Source organism: Palaemon carinicauda, unplaced genomic scaffold (assembly GCF_036898095.1).
Source record: "Palaemon carinicauda isolate YSFRI2023 unplaced genomic scaffold, ASM3689809v2 scaffold89, whole genome shotgun sequence".
NCBI classification, from domain to species: Eukaryota; Metazoa; Arthropoda; class Malacostraca; order Decapoda; family Palaemonidae; genus Palaemon; species Palaemon carinicauda.
Genome location: NW_027172192.1, coordinates 101,355 through 118,311, shown reverse-complemented (window position 1 = coordinate 118,311; position 16,957 = coordinate 101,355). Strand labels below are relative to the sequence as shown.

Here is a 16,957-nt window from a genome sequence, read left to right as displayed (position 1 = left end):
ACAGGCTTAGAAACTATTTCTTCTGTATAATACATTATTATATTTACAGTCTGTAAAAGATGCATTTACATATGTTCCAATCATAAGAATATTTTTATGGCAGAAAAACAGCACGAAAACATCTTCCTAAAGTATTTTATTGCACAAACATTTCTCTGGACACTTTTCAGGCGGCATAGACATAATCTCAAGTTCAAAGAAATTTTAAAAATCTGACAAGAAAATATGGTCTCTATAAAACAATCTGCATAAATAAAATTCTATTTGACATTGCAACATTTGAGTGCTTAATAGTAAATGTATTTCTGCTTTTTGTGTGATAGAACACTATAATAATTAGTTGTTAAAATTTATAAGCTAAACAATTTATCCGATAACTTTATTTTACAGAATATACTTTCTTTGCTCATAGGGATTTTTCCAAATACTCAGTCTGACATTTAAAAGTTTAAAAATTGAAAAAGTACAAAGAGGAATACATTAACAATTCAAATAATTACATTCTCTTAGAGCAAAAGTTTTCGTGCCTGTTATAATGAACAAACATTCAAAACACACTACACTCCAGATATGACTTTAAAAAATTTCCCTCCAGACCAAAATCTAGAAAAAAAATTGCAGCAACAACTCGGATCACAAACACACACCCAATGTGAACATAAACCACTGGTGACAAGGTTGTACAGTTAAGACAAAAGGTCTCCCAGTACATATTACATTATGCATTCCACATTTCAATGTGTTGAATTTTATATTTAGAAAAACTAGGACCAAATATAATAAATTCCAAATTAAATATTTATTTAAATGAAAATTAGGACCTAGATGATGAAATTAAATTAACTAAACCAGCCACAACTAATAGGGTAGCTATGAATAATTAGGTTTCTCATAAAATAAGATGGAAGACTTCAAAGAAGTTAAAATTCAGAAGAATTAAGTACATTATATAAAAATAAAATCTTTGATAAAAACAATCTTTGTCATGAAATTTAGGTTCCGTAAAATACTTTTCGGTAATTTAGTCTGTAATCATACAAATTCTCGATCTTGTACACTCCATTAAGCCAATGATAAAGTCGAATTCTGTGTTTAGGTAATAACTGTTGGTTCCTGTCTGCCTGTGCGCTCTCGAAGCTTGGACAGTTGTAGGGAGATTTCAACTAGGGGCTTCAACATTTCCTGAAAAGTTGAAGAAAATATTTATTGCAGTCCAGAACCATTACTCCCACGGACACGTGGGCTCTTAACCCTTTTACCCCCAATGGACGTACTGGTACATTTCACAAAACTCATCCCTTTACCCCCATGGACGTACCTGTACGTCCTTGCAAAAAAAACTGCTATTTACATTTTTTTTTGCATATTTTTTGTAAAAAAAAAAAAATGCCTGGGGGTTAAGGATTGGAAAGTTCCAAATAGCGTTGGGGGTAAAAGAGTTAATACGAAAAGGGGGGGAGCAAACCTAGAGAGAACAGATGAGAATGCAGAGTATTATGGAAATATCACTTATTGAAAGCTTGGAAAAGGATGAAATAAGATTGGCAGGCATATTAAAGATTACAGAAGTGACCAAGACTGGCAGGCATAGAAAGGTTACAGAAGCAAGTGTCAAGGCCGAGATGGTATAGGCACGTGTCAAGGATGAATGGTGGAGAGGGAGTGAGGACGACTTGGGAGGAACCTGTTATGTGGGGAATATCAAATGGGAGGCGAAGAATTAGATGACGAGATAAAGTGAAGAACGATTTGGGGCAAAGAGGTTTAGTGGAAGAGGCATTGGAAAGAGATCATCAGGTAACAAACCATTTAATTTATGGCTAATGGTGGAAAAGAAGAGTACCACAGTATATAGTAGGTAAATGATTGTAATTTCAAAAATGGCATAACTGGAAAGACAAAATTTTTAATAAACAAAGGGTAAAAATACCAAATCCTAATTGGTATGAAGTACCATGCAAATAATGTAATTTACCAGACGGCTTTAAATTTGCTGACCAAGTTTTTTAAATGGGCCAAATTTGTCATACTTGACAATTTGAAAATTGGTGATCCACAATAACCTTTAATTTAAAAAGCAGACGATCAAAACAATGTACATTCCGTGCTTGTGATATTTTTAACGTAATACTGCTAGGGAAAATGTTTTTACTTTACAAACAGATGAATTACAGGTACAGTATTAATTTCCCTCCACATGTTCAAGAGTCTTCAATACTATGTATATACCATGTACCTATGTCCTTGCTTCTCTTTTGACCGTTTAAATCATACTTTTATGCATGAGAAATCTTGTGTATTCAACTAAAGATGGGTAACTTTTTTTGTATTCAATAAAATATTAATGTAAAAGATGAAGATGCTAAAAACGTATTTTAAATAGAAACGTAAGTAGGCATTCACTTCACGATAGCTAAAATTAAAATGTTCAAAACAGAATACATAAAAGTGCTGAACTGTCCAACGCCGTTTCTTAGAGTACGAGAGGTTAACTTTGAAGCTGATTAAAGAAAACATTCAAGTGATTTTCCTTATGGATTAAACAATATAATAACGGTACTTCTCAAAGAAACCGTATCGAGAGTCAAACATAAGGATGTACAATCTTACCTGAGCATCTTTGCCGTAAGTGCTCGGGTCCGATTCGTAACTTTCAATGTACAGCCGAACAGTGGCTCCCGAACTGCCCGTGCCACTCAATCTGAAAACGACGCGGGAACCGTCGCTCATCAGAATCCGGACGCCCTGAAATAACATTGATGTTTTAGAGCTACATAAAATAATTATATTTTTATGTATTGAAAATAGAATATAAATGGTGTTGTATAAGAGGATTTAACGTGACCAGAAAGGTGTTCTTAAAAAGAAAAATATAGTAAGAGTTTTCTAAATAAAACAAAAACTTTAAAAATTATATTTCTCTTAGCTATATAAACCAGAGTCCTTTAAAATAGGTACTGTAATGTCTTCAGTGGAGCTTGGACGGCCGTTGAAATCAATAATGAGGTAATTAACAGGTGTGTACAAGGGTCAGCTGAGTCAAAAACTTGTCCTTTGATTTAGGACATCAGAGGGTGCTTCATATGGATTCATTTGTATAGGAAAAATACAATTTTAAAAAATTATTTGTTCCGATATGTATACAAAACTTTTGTCCTTTAAAATACTCCGGATAGCTAGGTTGGTAGCGTCATGGGCTTCTGTTTCAGAGGTTCCGAGTTCGCGTCCCCCGCTAAGGCATGAATAGTGTGAGACCTTCTACTGGAGGTTACTCCCCAGGGTGGCACCTGGGGGGAAGGTTAGAGGGGGCTAGTGATAGTCCCTGCTGGCTTATGGTCGCCCGAGGAGATGATGAAGGTCGTCTCAGGGGAGACCTAAAACCCTCAACTTTCAACCTTAAAAATATGCAGACTCATTGGTAAGTGTATGAATTCAACCTAAGACAGAACTTTTTGGTACTTTTTCTTCCATGGAAAAGCAAAGATCCTAGTCCTGTATGGGAGTAAGGAAGCGGACACCCGCAACCTATTAGCCCATCATAGGGGCGAGTAGCCTGATAGAGCCGGGCCATTTGTTGTTGTTGAAGATTGCCTGGCCCTTTTGGCCAGACAAGGGCTCTTGCAATCTTGCAGTCCGTAGTTAAGCCTGGCCAAAACTTTGTAAGTATATGGCACTCTGGCTCAGAAAAAATCTTCTCCCATAGGGGAGATGCAGACTTACATAAAATATCATTAGATAGCCATAGGATAAGTATTTATTCCACCGCCCTCCCCCTTATAAAGGCAGAAGTGAGAACTACTACTGTCCAATGTAGTCTAATATCAATGGTGCTAAGGAATGTAGTTGAACAGCATCAGTGTCTGACCCAGCGTGTAACAGTACGAAAGCTTCATCACCAAGTATTACTATATTTGGGATACTAAAAGAAGAATAAGTAAATAAATAGGGACCTTGGTCAGATTTCATATGGGGCAGGGTCCCCTTGCATGATTATATAGAAAGAACTTTATAAAAATAAAACAAATTGTTTTAACTATTTGAAGAAAGAAATATTGATGCAATTAACTGAAATTCCACAATGCCAAACAAGAGGTCGTGAGTCGTGCTGCTAAATTATCATCATCATTGTTACTTGCTAGGCTGCAACCCTAGTTGGAAAAGCAGGATGCTATAAGCCCAGGGGGCCCCAAAAGGGAAAATAGCATCAATTAACTGAGCTTCCACAATGCCAAACAAGAGGTCGCGAGTCGTGCCGCTAAATTATCATCATCATTGTTACTTGCTAGGCTACAACCCCAGTTGGAAAAGCAGGATGCTATAAGCCCAGGGGGCCCCAAAAGGGAAAATAGCATCACTATGTTCCCCTGTCAAATCCATTAACAAAGTAACTGGACAAGTACTAGACATGAAATGGCCAAAAATTATTCTAACTGTTTACATTTCCCAACAAGGTATGGGGTGTGAGGTTAGCAAATTTTCTCGATGCATGTCAATCTGGTCTAAAGAATGTTCTCGAGGCACAAACAAAACCCAAATGATAAGAATAAATGAATAAACAAAGAAAATAAAAAGAGCAAGGAACTGATAAAAAAAAAAATTAAGTAGTTTACTAATAATGAAATCCTGTAGAAAAACCTTAGTACTGTAATGCCAGGAGTACAGTGAAATGACAAGATACAACAAAAATAGTTGATAAACCATTGAGGGCCTATCAGGCAACAGAAATAAACTACCAACACATTTCTCAGAAAGTTTTACTTGTTTAATAGAACAAAACTAAATGATGACAGTTGATGAACAAGCGATACACGACATCGTAAGAATAATCAAGAGATGGTAGGCTGATGGACTACCTTAACCCTTTTACCCCCAAAGGACGTACTGGTACGTTTCACAAAACCCATCCCTATACCCCATGGACGTACTAGTACATCCTTGGAAAAAAATTTTATAAAATTTTTTTTTCATATTTTTGATAATTTTTTTAGAAAATTCAGGCATTTTCCAAGAGAAAGAGACCAACCTGACCTCTCTATGACAAAAATTAAGGCTGTTAGAGCAATTTAAAAAAAAATATACTGCAAAATGTGCTGGGGAAAAAAATAACCTCCTGGGGGTTAAGGGTTGGAAATTTCCAAAGAGCCTCGGGGTAAAAGGGTTAAGTTCAAAACCGTCTATCAACTTAATTTTCCATGAATGGCACGAGGACAGAAACTTGCTTATGCCTTGCATTTACAAATAATAGGTTAATTTAACCAGAATACACAGTTTCATTTGCAACACCCATGGAACTGGCAAAGTAATGTAATAAAGAGAGATGTAAAAAATGGAGAGGCAAAACTAAACAATCAATAAATTTTCTGAATAACTTGGAGGCCTTTGTCAAATTACTTAGCAATGGAACTTGATCCCAATTTTCAAAGTGATTTTGTCTGAAACCACCAAAATATATTTCAGCATCTGTAGTTATCAGCTTTTCATTATGAATAAAGAAAATGAACATAACCTTCACTAATAGAAAAGCATACTTTCCTCTCCTTAGGAGAGACGGAACTAAATTAAAAAAGCAATTGTCCTCACCTGCTTTTTGGCAACAGCCCCATCAATAGGATCGGTGTATTCGAAGTTATCCACCTTAGCAACCTTGTAAGTCTTACTTCCATGCGACAGCTCCTTTCCAATCATAGACGCATCGTTCGACAGAGCGTCGAGTTCTGCCATCATGGCATTGCATGGATCAGATTCACAATTCTCGTAATCATATCTGAAAACAATCATCCACGGTAAGTATATTTCAGCACTATTATTATTATTATTATTATTATTAAATGCTAAGCTACAACCCTAGTTGGAAAAGCAGGATGCTATAAGCCCAAGGGCCCCAACAGGGAAAATAGCCCAGTGAGGAAAGGAAATAAAGAAAAGTAAAATATTTTAAGTATAGTAACATTAAAAAAAAATATTTCCTATAAAAACTATAAAAATTTTTTTTAACAAAACAAGAGGAAGGGAAACTATATAGAAGTGTGCCCGAGTGTACCCTCAAGCACGAGAAGTTTATAAACATGTAAGGAGGCACAATAGAGATTCTCACATCTACCAGGTCTGATATTTGCGCAAGCGTCTTACGTACCTCGTGAAGAAGTTTCGTCCGTACGTCTGCCAGTGGCTGTGCAAGGCTTTCTCGACTGTCGTTTTCTTGACTGCGAGGATTGAGAGCCACGCTAATACTGCCCAGATGCCATCCTTTTCTCTAATGTGGTCGCTTCCCGTGCTGCACAGATATTCAACGTTATTTACCTTAATATTAATATACATACATATACTAAGGCACTTCCCGCAATTTTGGGGGGTAGCCGACACCAACAAAGAAACAAAAACAAAAAGGGGACCTCTACTCTCTACGTTCCTCCCAGCCTAACAAGGGACTCAACCGAGTTCAGCTGGTACTGCTAGGGTGCCACAGCCCACCCTCCCACATTATCCACCACAGATGAAGCTTCATAAAGCTGAATCCCCTACTGCTGCTACCTCCGCGGTCATCTAAGGCATCGGAGGCAGCAGCAGGGCCTACTGGAACTGCGTCACAATCGCTCGCCATTCATTCCTATTTCTAGCACGCTCTCTTGCCTCACTCACATCTATCCTCCTATTACCTATTAATATGCCAACTTTAAAAGCACAATAAAAAGAGGATTTAAAACATACTCGGTACAGTATTTCACATTTTGCTAAAGTACATCATACGTAATGTAAACAGGAGACAGATTACCCAAAGCTTTCTTCACCACAAATGGAGAGTCTGCCGGCATCCATTAGATTGCCGAAGTACTTCCATCCAGTGGGAACTTCAAATACCTCTACGTTCTTCTTCGCCGCTACTCTGAAAAAAAAAATAATTTTCAGTAAACTCATTGCAAAACTATCTTATCATCACTACATATTAGAAGAGTCAGAAAACTATATTATAGGAATTATATTCAAAGGTAATGGGGACAAATACAATATGGAATTACAGAGGAATAACTTCTTCAACTAGCTATCAAAATCTTTAAAAACGGAGGAAAGGATGTGAAAAATTGCCCAAATTAACATCCGCTTGCTTTGCCCGAAGATTGTTCCTGAAAGATGAGAGGTGGTCCCCCTTAAGGAGTGTGTGATTCTGAACAAGTGAAGGGGAAGTTAAAGTGGTTACTCAGTGTACTAGTTGGAGGGGTTCATGCCAAAAGTAATAATTCTAACAGCCGAGTTCCTGGTTCTCTGAAAACACACACCACTTAAGAGATGACTCTTAAAAGTTTCTATCCGTAAAGGAATAAATACGTAATACTGCTGTATGAATAAGAAAAACTTATAAACTAAAATCTTTCAATACCTATCAATGGAACATCCTGTGGGCATGCTCCGCGCAAGACCCTTCACGCCGTTCTTTTGGAAGTAAGGAATGCAGTCTGTGTTATCCGCGATGACGGCTACAGAATCAGACGGCGTTACGAAGAAAGCCTTGTGGCCCAAGATCATGTTACGGTCCTGAAAGGAAGCAGAGAGGTACAGCTATAATCAGTATATTTCACCTAGAAAACTGCTACGCTTACTCATGTGAAATATGTGGCTGGAAACTTAATTTTGTAAGTTGTAACATCTTCAATGTTCTGACATCAGCTAAAATCTAATTTGCATAAATGAAAAATTAACCAATGGGATCATATCATATATTTTATTGGAGTAGTTTAACAAAAATACAAAAACAAAATAAAAATGCAGAAAACCCAAAAGGAATCATATATTTCATTAGAGTAGTTTAACAAAAATACAAAAACAAAATAAAAATGCAGAAAACCCAAAAGGGATCGCATATTTCATTAGAGTAGTTTAACAAAAATACAAAAACAAAATAAAAATGCAGAAAACCCAAAAGGGATCACATATTTTATTAGAGTAGTTTAACAAAAATACAAAAACAAAATAAAGATTCAGAAAACTCAATGAAGATTTATATCTTTTTCTCACGTACAACTTACCAGAAGCGGATAAACTCCCATCACTCAAATTCCTAATATATTTCACCTGTATCCGTCTAATGCACATCAATTTCAACCATTTTAGCAGTTAAAGGAACAAGAAAAGTAATGGCAAACTTACGCCATCTCCGTCAAACGCCGCCCCAAAGCCATAATCGCCACCTTTCATGGCATTCACCAAGTCTGCGGCGTACGTGAGGTTTGGGTCGGGATGGTGACCTGCGGATATGGTAAGAATTACGTAAAGTATAAAGAGTTTGAGTCCACTTAGTCATCCTTTCGATCACATCCCTCACGTAAAACTATCACAAGTTCCAGGACCTTTTTTGGGACAGTTGCCTATCAAAAGCTATTAGTAGTCATACCTCAGGATATGAAAGATTCTGCATACGAAAAATTACAGATTTTTTCACCGTTACGAAAAAATACTCGGGATAAGAAACAAAATTCATGCAGTTAGGTTAGGTATATTGAAAGATTCAGATGTATTTGGCTCTATTTCATCCAACGAAAAAATAATGTTACTAAAGCCAATCTGGAATGAATTAAATTTGTATCCTAAGGTATTTCAGTAACTAGGAATTTAGAACATTTCCAATTGCATAGTTAAATAAATTTTCGTTTTTGTTGATATTCAATTTTACATACCTTGTAAAATTTTCATGCGTAATTAATAAATGAGTTTACAAAATGTAATTACTGTACTGGACATAAAACATGTCCCATTAGGCTGAACAGAGTAGACATATTGAATACATCTAATGATATTCAGAGTATTAAACAATATGTAAACAACCATTTAATAGGTAGAGTGAGAAACAAAGAAGATATCTTTTGTATATACAGTACCAACAAATATACCAATCATCTCAAAAATAGTCTAAAAGGACATTGGTTTAAAAAGGGATTTTGACAAAGGAAAAATCTATTTCTGGGCTCCGACCCATGTCGCCCAGTGAAATGCTCCTTTAGCACCATTTCTAAGGTATATAACTGCTATATAATACCAGAGGAAAAAATTGCATAGGGATGCCAGGTTGAACCCAGCTCGCTCACCTATATAAGGTGTCGATATAATACTGGGGCGCGATAAATCACAACCAGAGGCCTCGCACCATTTAGATATCTCCTGTCAAAATCCCCGAACAGCGAGGTGCCGTTCAACATCCCACCACTACTAAAATCCCCTCACTAATCAATCCAGCAAGGTGAGTAGAGATTAGCAAACTCTTACCAAAAATATTCCACATTCCAAACGGTTATCATTTTACGTACATTGCCGTACAGATAAATACTAATATCATACATATATATCTGGGTAAACATTTACTACCGCAGTTCAAGATCTGGTAAAGTTTGCATTGTCCTATTAAGTAACTACTTGGAAACAAGAACTAGAAACTTCAATAAATCAAAAAATTGGAAAACAAGAAAAAAGAAAATCTGCACCACAAATTCAACACAGGGAACAAATTGGATGAAATTTTTTTTACATACTCTCTCTAATAATGCCCTTAACTTGCCAAATTACTTTAACTAAGCTGCGATCAAACGAATAAGTTTATCAGAGTCAAACAGTACTAAGAAGGGAGAGGATATGTAACTGCTCCTCACATATCCTCCTCCTTAGATACCAAGACTGGGTTAAGTCTGCTAGGGGTGCAGATATCTATGGTTATATACGGATACGTCCCCGATTATACACGATATCTTAGGATAGTCGTCCCGGGGGTTAAAACCCTATGATACCTGACGGTAATTCTCTTGTAATATCAATCGCAGAAATATTATACAGTAGGAAGCTGCACGAAGGAACTTCCATCAGGACGACATGGCTATCTTACCCAAAAATTGATTTTCCTATGTCAAAATCGGTTTAAGAACAAATTTACAAACTCATTCTATCACGAGTGATTTAGAATTCCTATTATTAAATTATAAGCTAAGCTATAAGGAATGGAAAAGCAAAATATGTATAAAACCTATGGGACCTAATAGGAAATATAACCTAATATGGAAAAAGAAATTGATAAGTAAAGAATAAACTGTCAAGAAGAAATAAAGAAAAACCAACAAGACGAAGGGAAAGAGTGCAATAAGAATTATATCGACCTTGCACAATAAATATTTTAGTCATTAAATGGTAATTCTATTGGTTAAAACCTACACGAGACCATTTGTAATACCTCCAAAGTCCTCCAGGGGAACAATATTCACCGCACAGTCGTCACTAGCCCCGAGCTCCTCAAGGAAGATGCGCCTGACGTACGGACCAGTGACTGGAAAGAAGGACCACAACTCATCATTAAAATTATACTTTCAGTAATCAAATTCTAAACCATCCTGTTTTGTACCCAGGATAATATGATAATCAACAATAATAGTGCAGTAAACTTTACAAGTTAGTTTTATAGGAAAACTTTATAACACGATAATCATCAATAATAGTGCAATAGTCTATAAAAGTTAGTTTGCTTTATAAGAAAACTAGAGAATTATAGTACTGTACATATGATGCAACCATTAATATATGTATAAGCACAACATATTTTTAAGAAATATTTTCAGGGCTGTACTTTAAAACCTTTTTCAAGTTAATTCTGCATCTTACTTGTGTAAAGATCTTTTTATTACAAACTACTGTATAGATTCAAGATTAAAGTTTACATTCTCTTTACATCAAAACGAATAGACATAACTATTTCTTACCACCGTGCATAGCATCGATGAGAACCTTAAGTGGAGGCTGTCCACCGGCTCCATGGAGAAGATCCTTTATGGCTGCGAAATTGAAGATCTCTTTCATGTACTCCACGTAATCTTTCACAGAATCGACAATTTCTACGGTGAAAGGATTACCGTCAACCTGGCAAATACGAATTTTAATGACTTTCACCTTCCAATTGAGGAAATTCATCCCCCTATTCTGATGCAAGTAAAAGCATTAAAAAGAAAAAAAAAAGTTGACAAGATACATTACAACTAAGAAAGCTTTTACTCCATTTTTACCATTCGGTGAACAATAGTCCCAGAAAGTACAATAAATTTTTTAACATACTTACCCGCTGATTATATAACTTATATTAGAAGAAAATCTGTATTGTTATATAACCAGCGGGTAAGTTTAAATGTTTAAAAAGGTATTTTCATAATAAAATAAATTTTTGAACATACTTACCCGTTAATTATATAACTTATATTAGAAGAAAATCTGTATTGTTATATAACCAGCGGGTAAGTTTAAATGTTTAAAAATGACATTTTCATAATAAAATAAATTTTTTAACATACTTACCCACTGATTATATAACTTATATCAGAAGAAAATCTGCTATTGTTATATAACCAGCGTGTAAGTTTAAATGTTTAAAAATGACATTTTCATAATAAAATAAATTTTTGAACATACTTACTCGCTGGTTATATAACAATAGCAGATTTTCTTCTATTATAAGTTATATAACCAGCAGGTAAGTTTAAATGTTTAAAAAAATGAACCACTTGGCCACATTATTATTACTATCAAAATCATCAATAACGAACAAATTGTCATGAAAAAGTTTAATAACTTTGAAATTTGGAGGAGCATTAAAGTCAGAACACTTTTACCATACTCTTAATAGCAGTCTAAGACCCCTCGATACTCACGACATATTCTTGGACGCCGATCTTGGAAATGTCGCACTGCAGATCCGGACATATTTTGTACTCGCTGATAGACTGGGAAAGACCGTAGATCTTATTTGTGACACCGTCGGGCGCAGGACCTGAAATACACCAGTAATACATTGTTCTCTAGTCTTGGGTAGTGCCATAGCCTCTGTACCATGGTCTTCCACTGTCTTGGGTTAGAGTTCTCTTGCTTGAGGATACACTCGGGCACACTGTTCTATCTAGTTTCTCTTCCTCTTGTTTTGTTAAAGATTTTATAGTTTATATAGGAAATATTTATTTCAATGTTTTTGCTGTTCTTAGAATATTTTATTTTTCCTCGTTTCCTTTCCTCACTGGGCTATTTTCCCTGTTGGAGCCCCTGGGCTTATAGCATCCTGCTTTTCCAACTAGGGTTGTAGCTTAGCATTTAATAATGATAATAATTAAGAGTCCTATTTTCATGATAATGTCTGGTCCATTTAGATTATCAAATGAAAGATAAGGTATAATTCTATCAGTTCTCCAGGATCTACAAAAGCACATCTAACAGATGTTCTTTATAAAGACGAATATTCTGTACTGTGTATTAACCCTTTCACCCCCAAAGGACGTACCGGTACGTTCTTGCAAAACACTGGTAATTACATATTTTTGATAATTTTATGAGAAACTTCAGGCATTTTCCAAAAGAATGAGACCAACCTGACCTCTCTAGGACAAAAATTAAGCTTTTTAGAGCAATTTGAAAAAATTATATAGCAAAATGTGCTCGAAATTTAACCTTATGGTGGGGGTAAAAGGGTTAACATACTTACTAAGTAATAGTTTAAAGGTTTAAAGCTAACTCATGAATGGCAGAGGCAAGGAACTGACCATATATCCTTATGATCAGCACTCAAGCCTCCTCTCCACCCCAAGCTAGGCCCAGGGAGGGACAGGCAAAGGATACTGATGATTCAGTAGGTAGACCTACAGGCTCACCTAACCCCCAATCCTTAGCTCACAAAGATGGTGAGGTTGCAGACACTACTAGAAATTATTGAACAACATTCACCATCACATGTTTTTACTTCAGCCATTCCCTTTACAGGACTAGAAGCAAAATTATTCTTAACTCTTTAAACTTTAGCTTTTCTTTTCCAAGCTTTTAATTTCAGTATTTCATAATTCTAAATGAACTTTAATCTTCTACAGGTCTTCCCCCCCCCCCCCATAAACTAATACAATATTAAATTAGCTACATATAACACAAGATAAGAACCTCCTCAGCTAATTCACAAACTTCCCAATTCTTAATTACGACACAAAATGGAAATACTTCTTCACACCTACGCAAAAGCCTAATTAGCGGTACATCGAACAAATACTACACCATTAATGAGAGAACGTTGATGAAAAACAAAAAGCAGACATGTGGATTTAAAGAGGTCAAATTGAACTAACGAATAAAGCCTAAAGTAATGTAAGGGGTCCATTTGAAAACTGGCTTATCATTCAAATTACCAGATACGTTTAAATATGACAAATTCGAAGATAATTTGTATTTTTCCTAACCATACAAACCTTAGCTATTTACAAAGGGTTTACTTTTAGCGCAGCTGAAATGACGAGCCAATAGTTTTTAACGAGGGTTAATTACCCCCGCGCTAGTTAGCGGGGGGTGGGGAAGGGTAGCTTGCTACCCCTCCCCCCTCCACACACCGGTGACTTGCTTCACTTCACTTAGAGGTAGGACTTGACTTGGGGGTCAGGGATGGCGGGCACATATGTGTAAATAGCTAAGGTTTGTATGGTTAGGAAAAATACAAATTATCTTCGAATTTGTCATTTGTTCCGTAACCGAAATACAAACCACGCTATTTACAAAGGGTGACTTACCCCTTAGGAAGGGTGGAAAGTCCCCAGCCTTACTGACTTCGGCTTGCCCGGGGGCTCGATCCCTTAGTGAACAGCACTAGAGAGAGGGAGCCCCTGTACCTCACAGGTTCCTAGCATCGCTAGGAACGAGTGGCCTACATAAGTAGTGTGAGGAGGAGAGTGTGACTCGTCCTATGAAGTTGACCTTGAGACCTTCAGATAGGAATTCTAGGATAGGACGTTCCCCATACCACCTCGTCAGGGTATGGGAGACGCAACAGTATTAAGCTTAATACTAGGAGCACAAAGAAGCATGGGTTACCTGCAGAGGTCGAGGTCAGCTATGCGAGGACCAGGATGCTGCTTCCCCAAGAGAGGGGAGAATGAAGAAAGAAGTAAGGGTCAGACATACTCTTTCATTCACACAGACTAAGACCGGGTAACAACGCCCTCAACCTACTGCTACTTGTCCAAAAAGGAGCCTGAGGTTAGACCAGCTGTTGTGCAGCCACCACAGGGCCGATAGAGAACGTATCGAGGCTCCTGTGGGTCACGTCTTGCAGGTAGTGGGCTGTGAAGGTCGTTTGACGCTTCCAGACCCCCGCTTGAAGTACCTGCGTCACAGAGAAGTTTCTCTTGAAGGCCAGGGATGTAGCAATACCCCTGACATCGTGGGCCCGAGGGCGACGTGACGGAGGAGGGTCAGGATTCAGGGCATGGTGGATAACCCTTCGAATCCAAGCAGAGATGGTGTTCCTTGTGACCCTCCTCTTTGTCCTGCCTGTGCTCACAAACAAAGCTCGCACATGAGGACGGACTGCAGCCGTTCTCTTCAAGTAGTACCTCAGACACCTCACTGGGCATAGTAGCAGCTGGTCTGGGTCGTTTGTTACAGAACGGAGACTCGCGATCCTGAAAGAGTCGAACCGAGGATCCGGCACTCCAGGATTCTGAGTCTTGGCCACAAACTCAGGGACGAACCTGAACGTTACCTCCCCCCATCCCCTTGAATGGGCGATGTCGTACGAGAGACCATGAAGTTCACTAACTCGCTTGGCCGAGGCCAAGGCGAGTAGGAAAGCCGTCTTCCAAGACAGGTGGCGATCGGAGGCCTGGCGTAATGGCTCGAAGGGAGGTCTCTTGAGAGACCTGAGAACTCGAACCACGTTCCAAGGAGGGGGTCTCACTTCCGACTGGGGGCAGGTAAGCTCATAGCTACGTATGAGTAAAGAGAGTTCTAGCGATGAAGAAATATCCACGCCCTTCAATCTGAAGGCCAAGCTTAAGGCTGAGCGATAGCCTTTCACTGCCGAGACAGAAAGGCGCATTTCTTCTCGCAGATACACAAGGAAGTCCGCTATTGCTGGAATAGTGGCATCGAGTGGAGAGATACCCCTTCCACGACACCAACCACAAAAGACTCTCCACTTCGCTTGGTAGACTCCCTCAGAGGACCTTCGCAGGTGCCGAGACATTCTCTCCGCAACCTGTTGCGAAAAGCCTCTCTCCGCGAGGAGACGCTGGATAGTCTCCAGGCGTGAAGCCGAAGCGAGGCTACGGCCCTGTGAGGGACACCGGAGTGGGGTTGTCTGAGAAGCTCGTGTCGTGGAGGAAGCTCCCTTGGGAGTTCCGTCAGGAGTTGCAGAAGGTCCGGAAACCATTCCGCGTGATGCCATAGCGGAGCTACTAGAGTCATGGAACAGTTGACCGATAGTCTGGTCCTGTTGAGCACCCTTCTCATCAGACAGAATGGTGGGAAGGCGTACACGTCGATGTTGTCCCACCGTTGCTGGAAAGCATCTTGCCAGAGTGCCTTGGGGTCCGGGACTGGTGAGCAGTACAGGGGCAGCTTGAAGTTCAAGGCTGTCGCGAACAAGTCCACCGTCGGGGAACCCCACAAAGTCAGGACTTTGTTGGCTATCTGAGGATCCAAAGACCACTCGGTACTCACTATCTGCGAAGCCCTGCTCAGACTGTCGGCGAGCACATTCCTCTTGCCAGGAATGAAGCGAGCTGATAGTGTTATCGAGTGGGTTTCGGTCCACCTCAGAGTCTCTACTGCAAGATGGGATAGCTGTTGCGAAAAAGTGCCTCCCTGCTTGTTGATATAAGCCACTACCGTGGTGTTGTCGCTCATCACCACCACGGAGTGACCCGCCAGGAACCGTTGAAGGACCAGAAAGACGGCCTTCAATTCTAGCAGGTTGATGTGTAGGCACTTTTCTGATTCTGACCAAAGGCCTGAGGCCCTCTGGTTCAGAACGTGCGCCCCCCACCCTTCTTTTGACGCGTCCGAAAACAGAGTCAATTCCGGGGGAAGGACGAGAAGACTCACTCCCTTTCGCAGGTTCTCGTCGGCCAGCCACCACCGCAAGTCCGTCTGTTCCAGAGACCCCATTGGGATCAGAGTGTCCGGGGAATCGGATCCTTGATTCCACCGGGACTTGAGCCGCCATTGAAGGGATCTCATCCTGGGGCGGCTGTTTGGAACCAGACGGGCCAGGGAGGATAGGTGGCCCAAGAGACGCAACCACGATTGGGCGGGTAGTTCTTTTCGCCTGAGGAAAGGTTCCGCCACCCTCCTCAGCCTTGCTATCCGGTCGTCTGATGGAAAGGCTTTGTGGAGATTGGTGTCTATTAGCATGCCTAGATAAACCAGTCGTTGGGACGGCTGCAGAGAGGACTTCTCGAGGTTTACCACGATCCCCAGATCCTGGCAAAGATCTAGAAGCCTGTCTCGGTGTCGAAGAAGGGTCGACTCCGAGTCTGCTAGGATCAGCCAATCGTCTAGGTAACGAAGGAGACGAATGCCGTTCCTGTGCGCCCAAGTCGAAATCAGGGTGAACACTCTGGTGAACACCTGAGGAGCTGTGGAGAGACCGAAACACAGCACCTTGAACTGGTAGATCTTGTTGTCTAGGCAGAATCTCAGGTACTTCCTGGAAGACGGATGGATTGGGATCTGGAAGTACGCATCCTTTAGATCCAGTGTACACATGAAGTCTTGTGGTCTCGCCGCAAGTCTGACCGTGTCTGCTGTCTCCATGCTGAACCGGGTTTGTTTGACAAACCTGTTCAGAGCCGAGAGATCGATGACGGGTCTCCAGCCTCCAGTAGCCTTCTTTACAAGAAAGAGTCGACTGAAGAAGCCTGGAGAGCCGTCCACGACCTCCTGGAGAGCACCCTTCTCGAACATGGTCTTGACTTCGGCCTGAAGGGCCAGCCCCTTTGCCGATCCCATGGCATAGGAGCTCAACGACACTGGATTCGCTGTCAGGGGAGGTTGAGATGACGTGAACGGGACGCGATAACCTTGGCCGATCACTGAGATCGTCCAAGCATCGGCCCCGAGATGTTGCCATCTGCGGACGCAACGCTGAAGGCATCCCCCCACAGGTGGACACGCAGGGGGACTGCCACCCCTA

General features: G+C 39.8%; 1 protein-coding gene across 1 annotated transcript in view; it reads right to left on the bottom strand.

Moving 5' to 3' along the window:
• Positions 1–117: 117 nt before the first annotated feature.
• The window catches only part of Pgm1 (phosphoglucose mutase 1), a 41,059-nt gene continuing 24,219 nt past the window's right edge, over positions 118–16,957 (bottom strand). Inside the window, exons 4-13 of the mRNA XM_068369765.1 lie at positions 11,670–11,788; positions 10,731–10,887; positions 10,208–10,300; positions 8,143–8,240; positions 7,376–7,530; positions 6,773–6,883; positions 6,134–6,274; positions 5,581–5,764; positions 2,611–2,745; positions 118–1,182 (exon numbers count right to left, since the gene is read on the bottom strand). Of these exons, the coding sequence (XP_068225866.1) occupies positions 1,093–1,182; positions 2,611–2,745; positions 5,581–5,764; positions 6,134–6,274; positions 6,773–6,883; positions 7,376–7,530; positions 8,143–8,240; positions 10,208–10,300; positions 10,731–10,887; positions 11,670–11,788 (1,283 nt within the window). The 3' untranslated portion in view covers positions 118–1,092. The remainder of the gene's footprint in view (positions 1,183–2,610; positions 2,746–5,580; positions 5,765–6,133; positions 6,275–6,772; positions 6,884–7,375; positions 7,531–8,142; positions 8,241–10,207; positions 10,301–10,730; positions 10,888–11,669; positions 11,789–16,957) is intronic.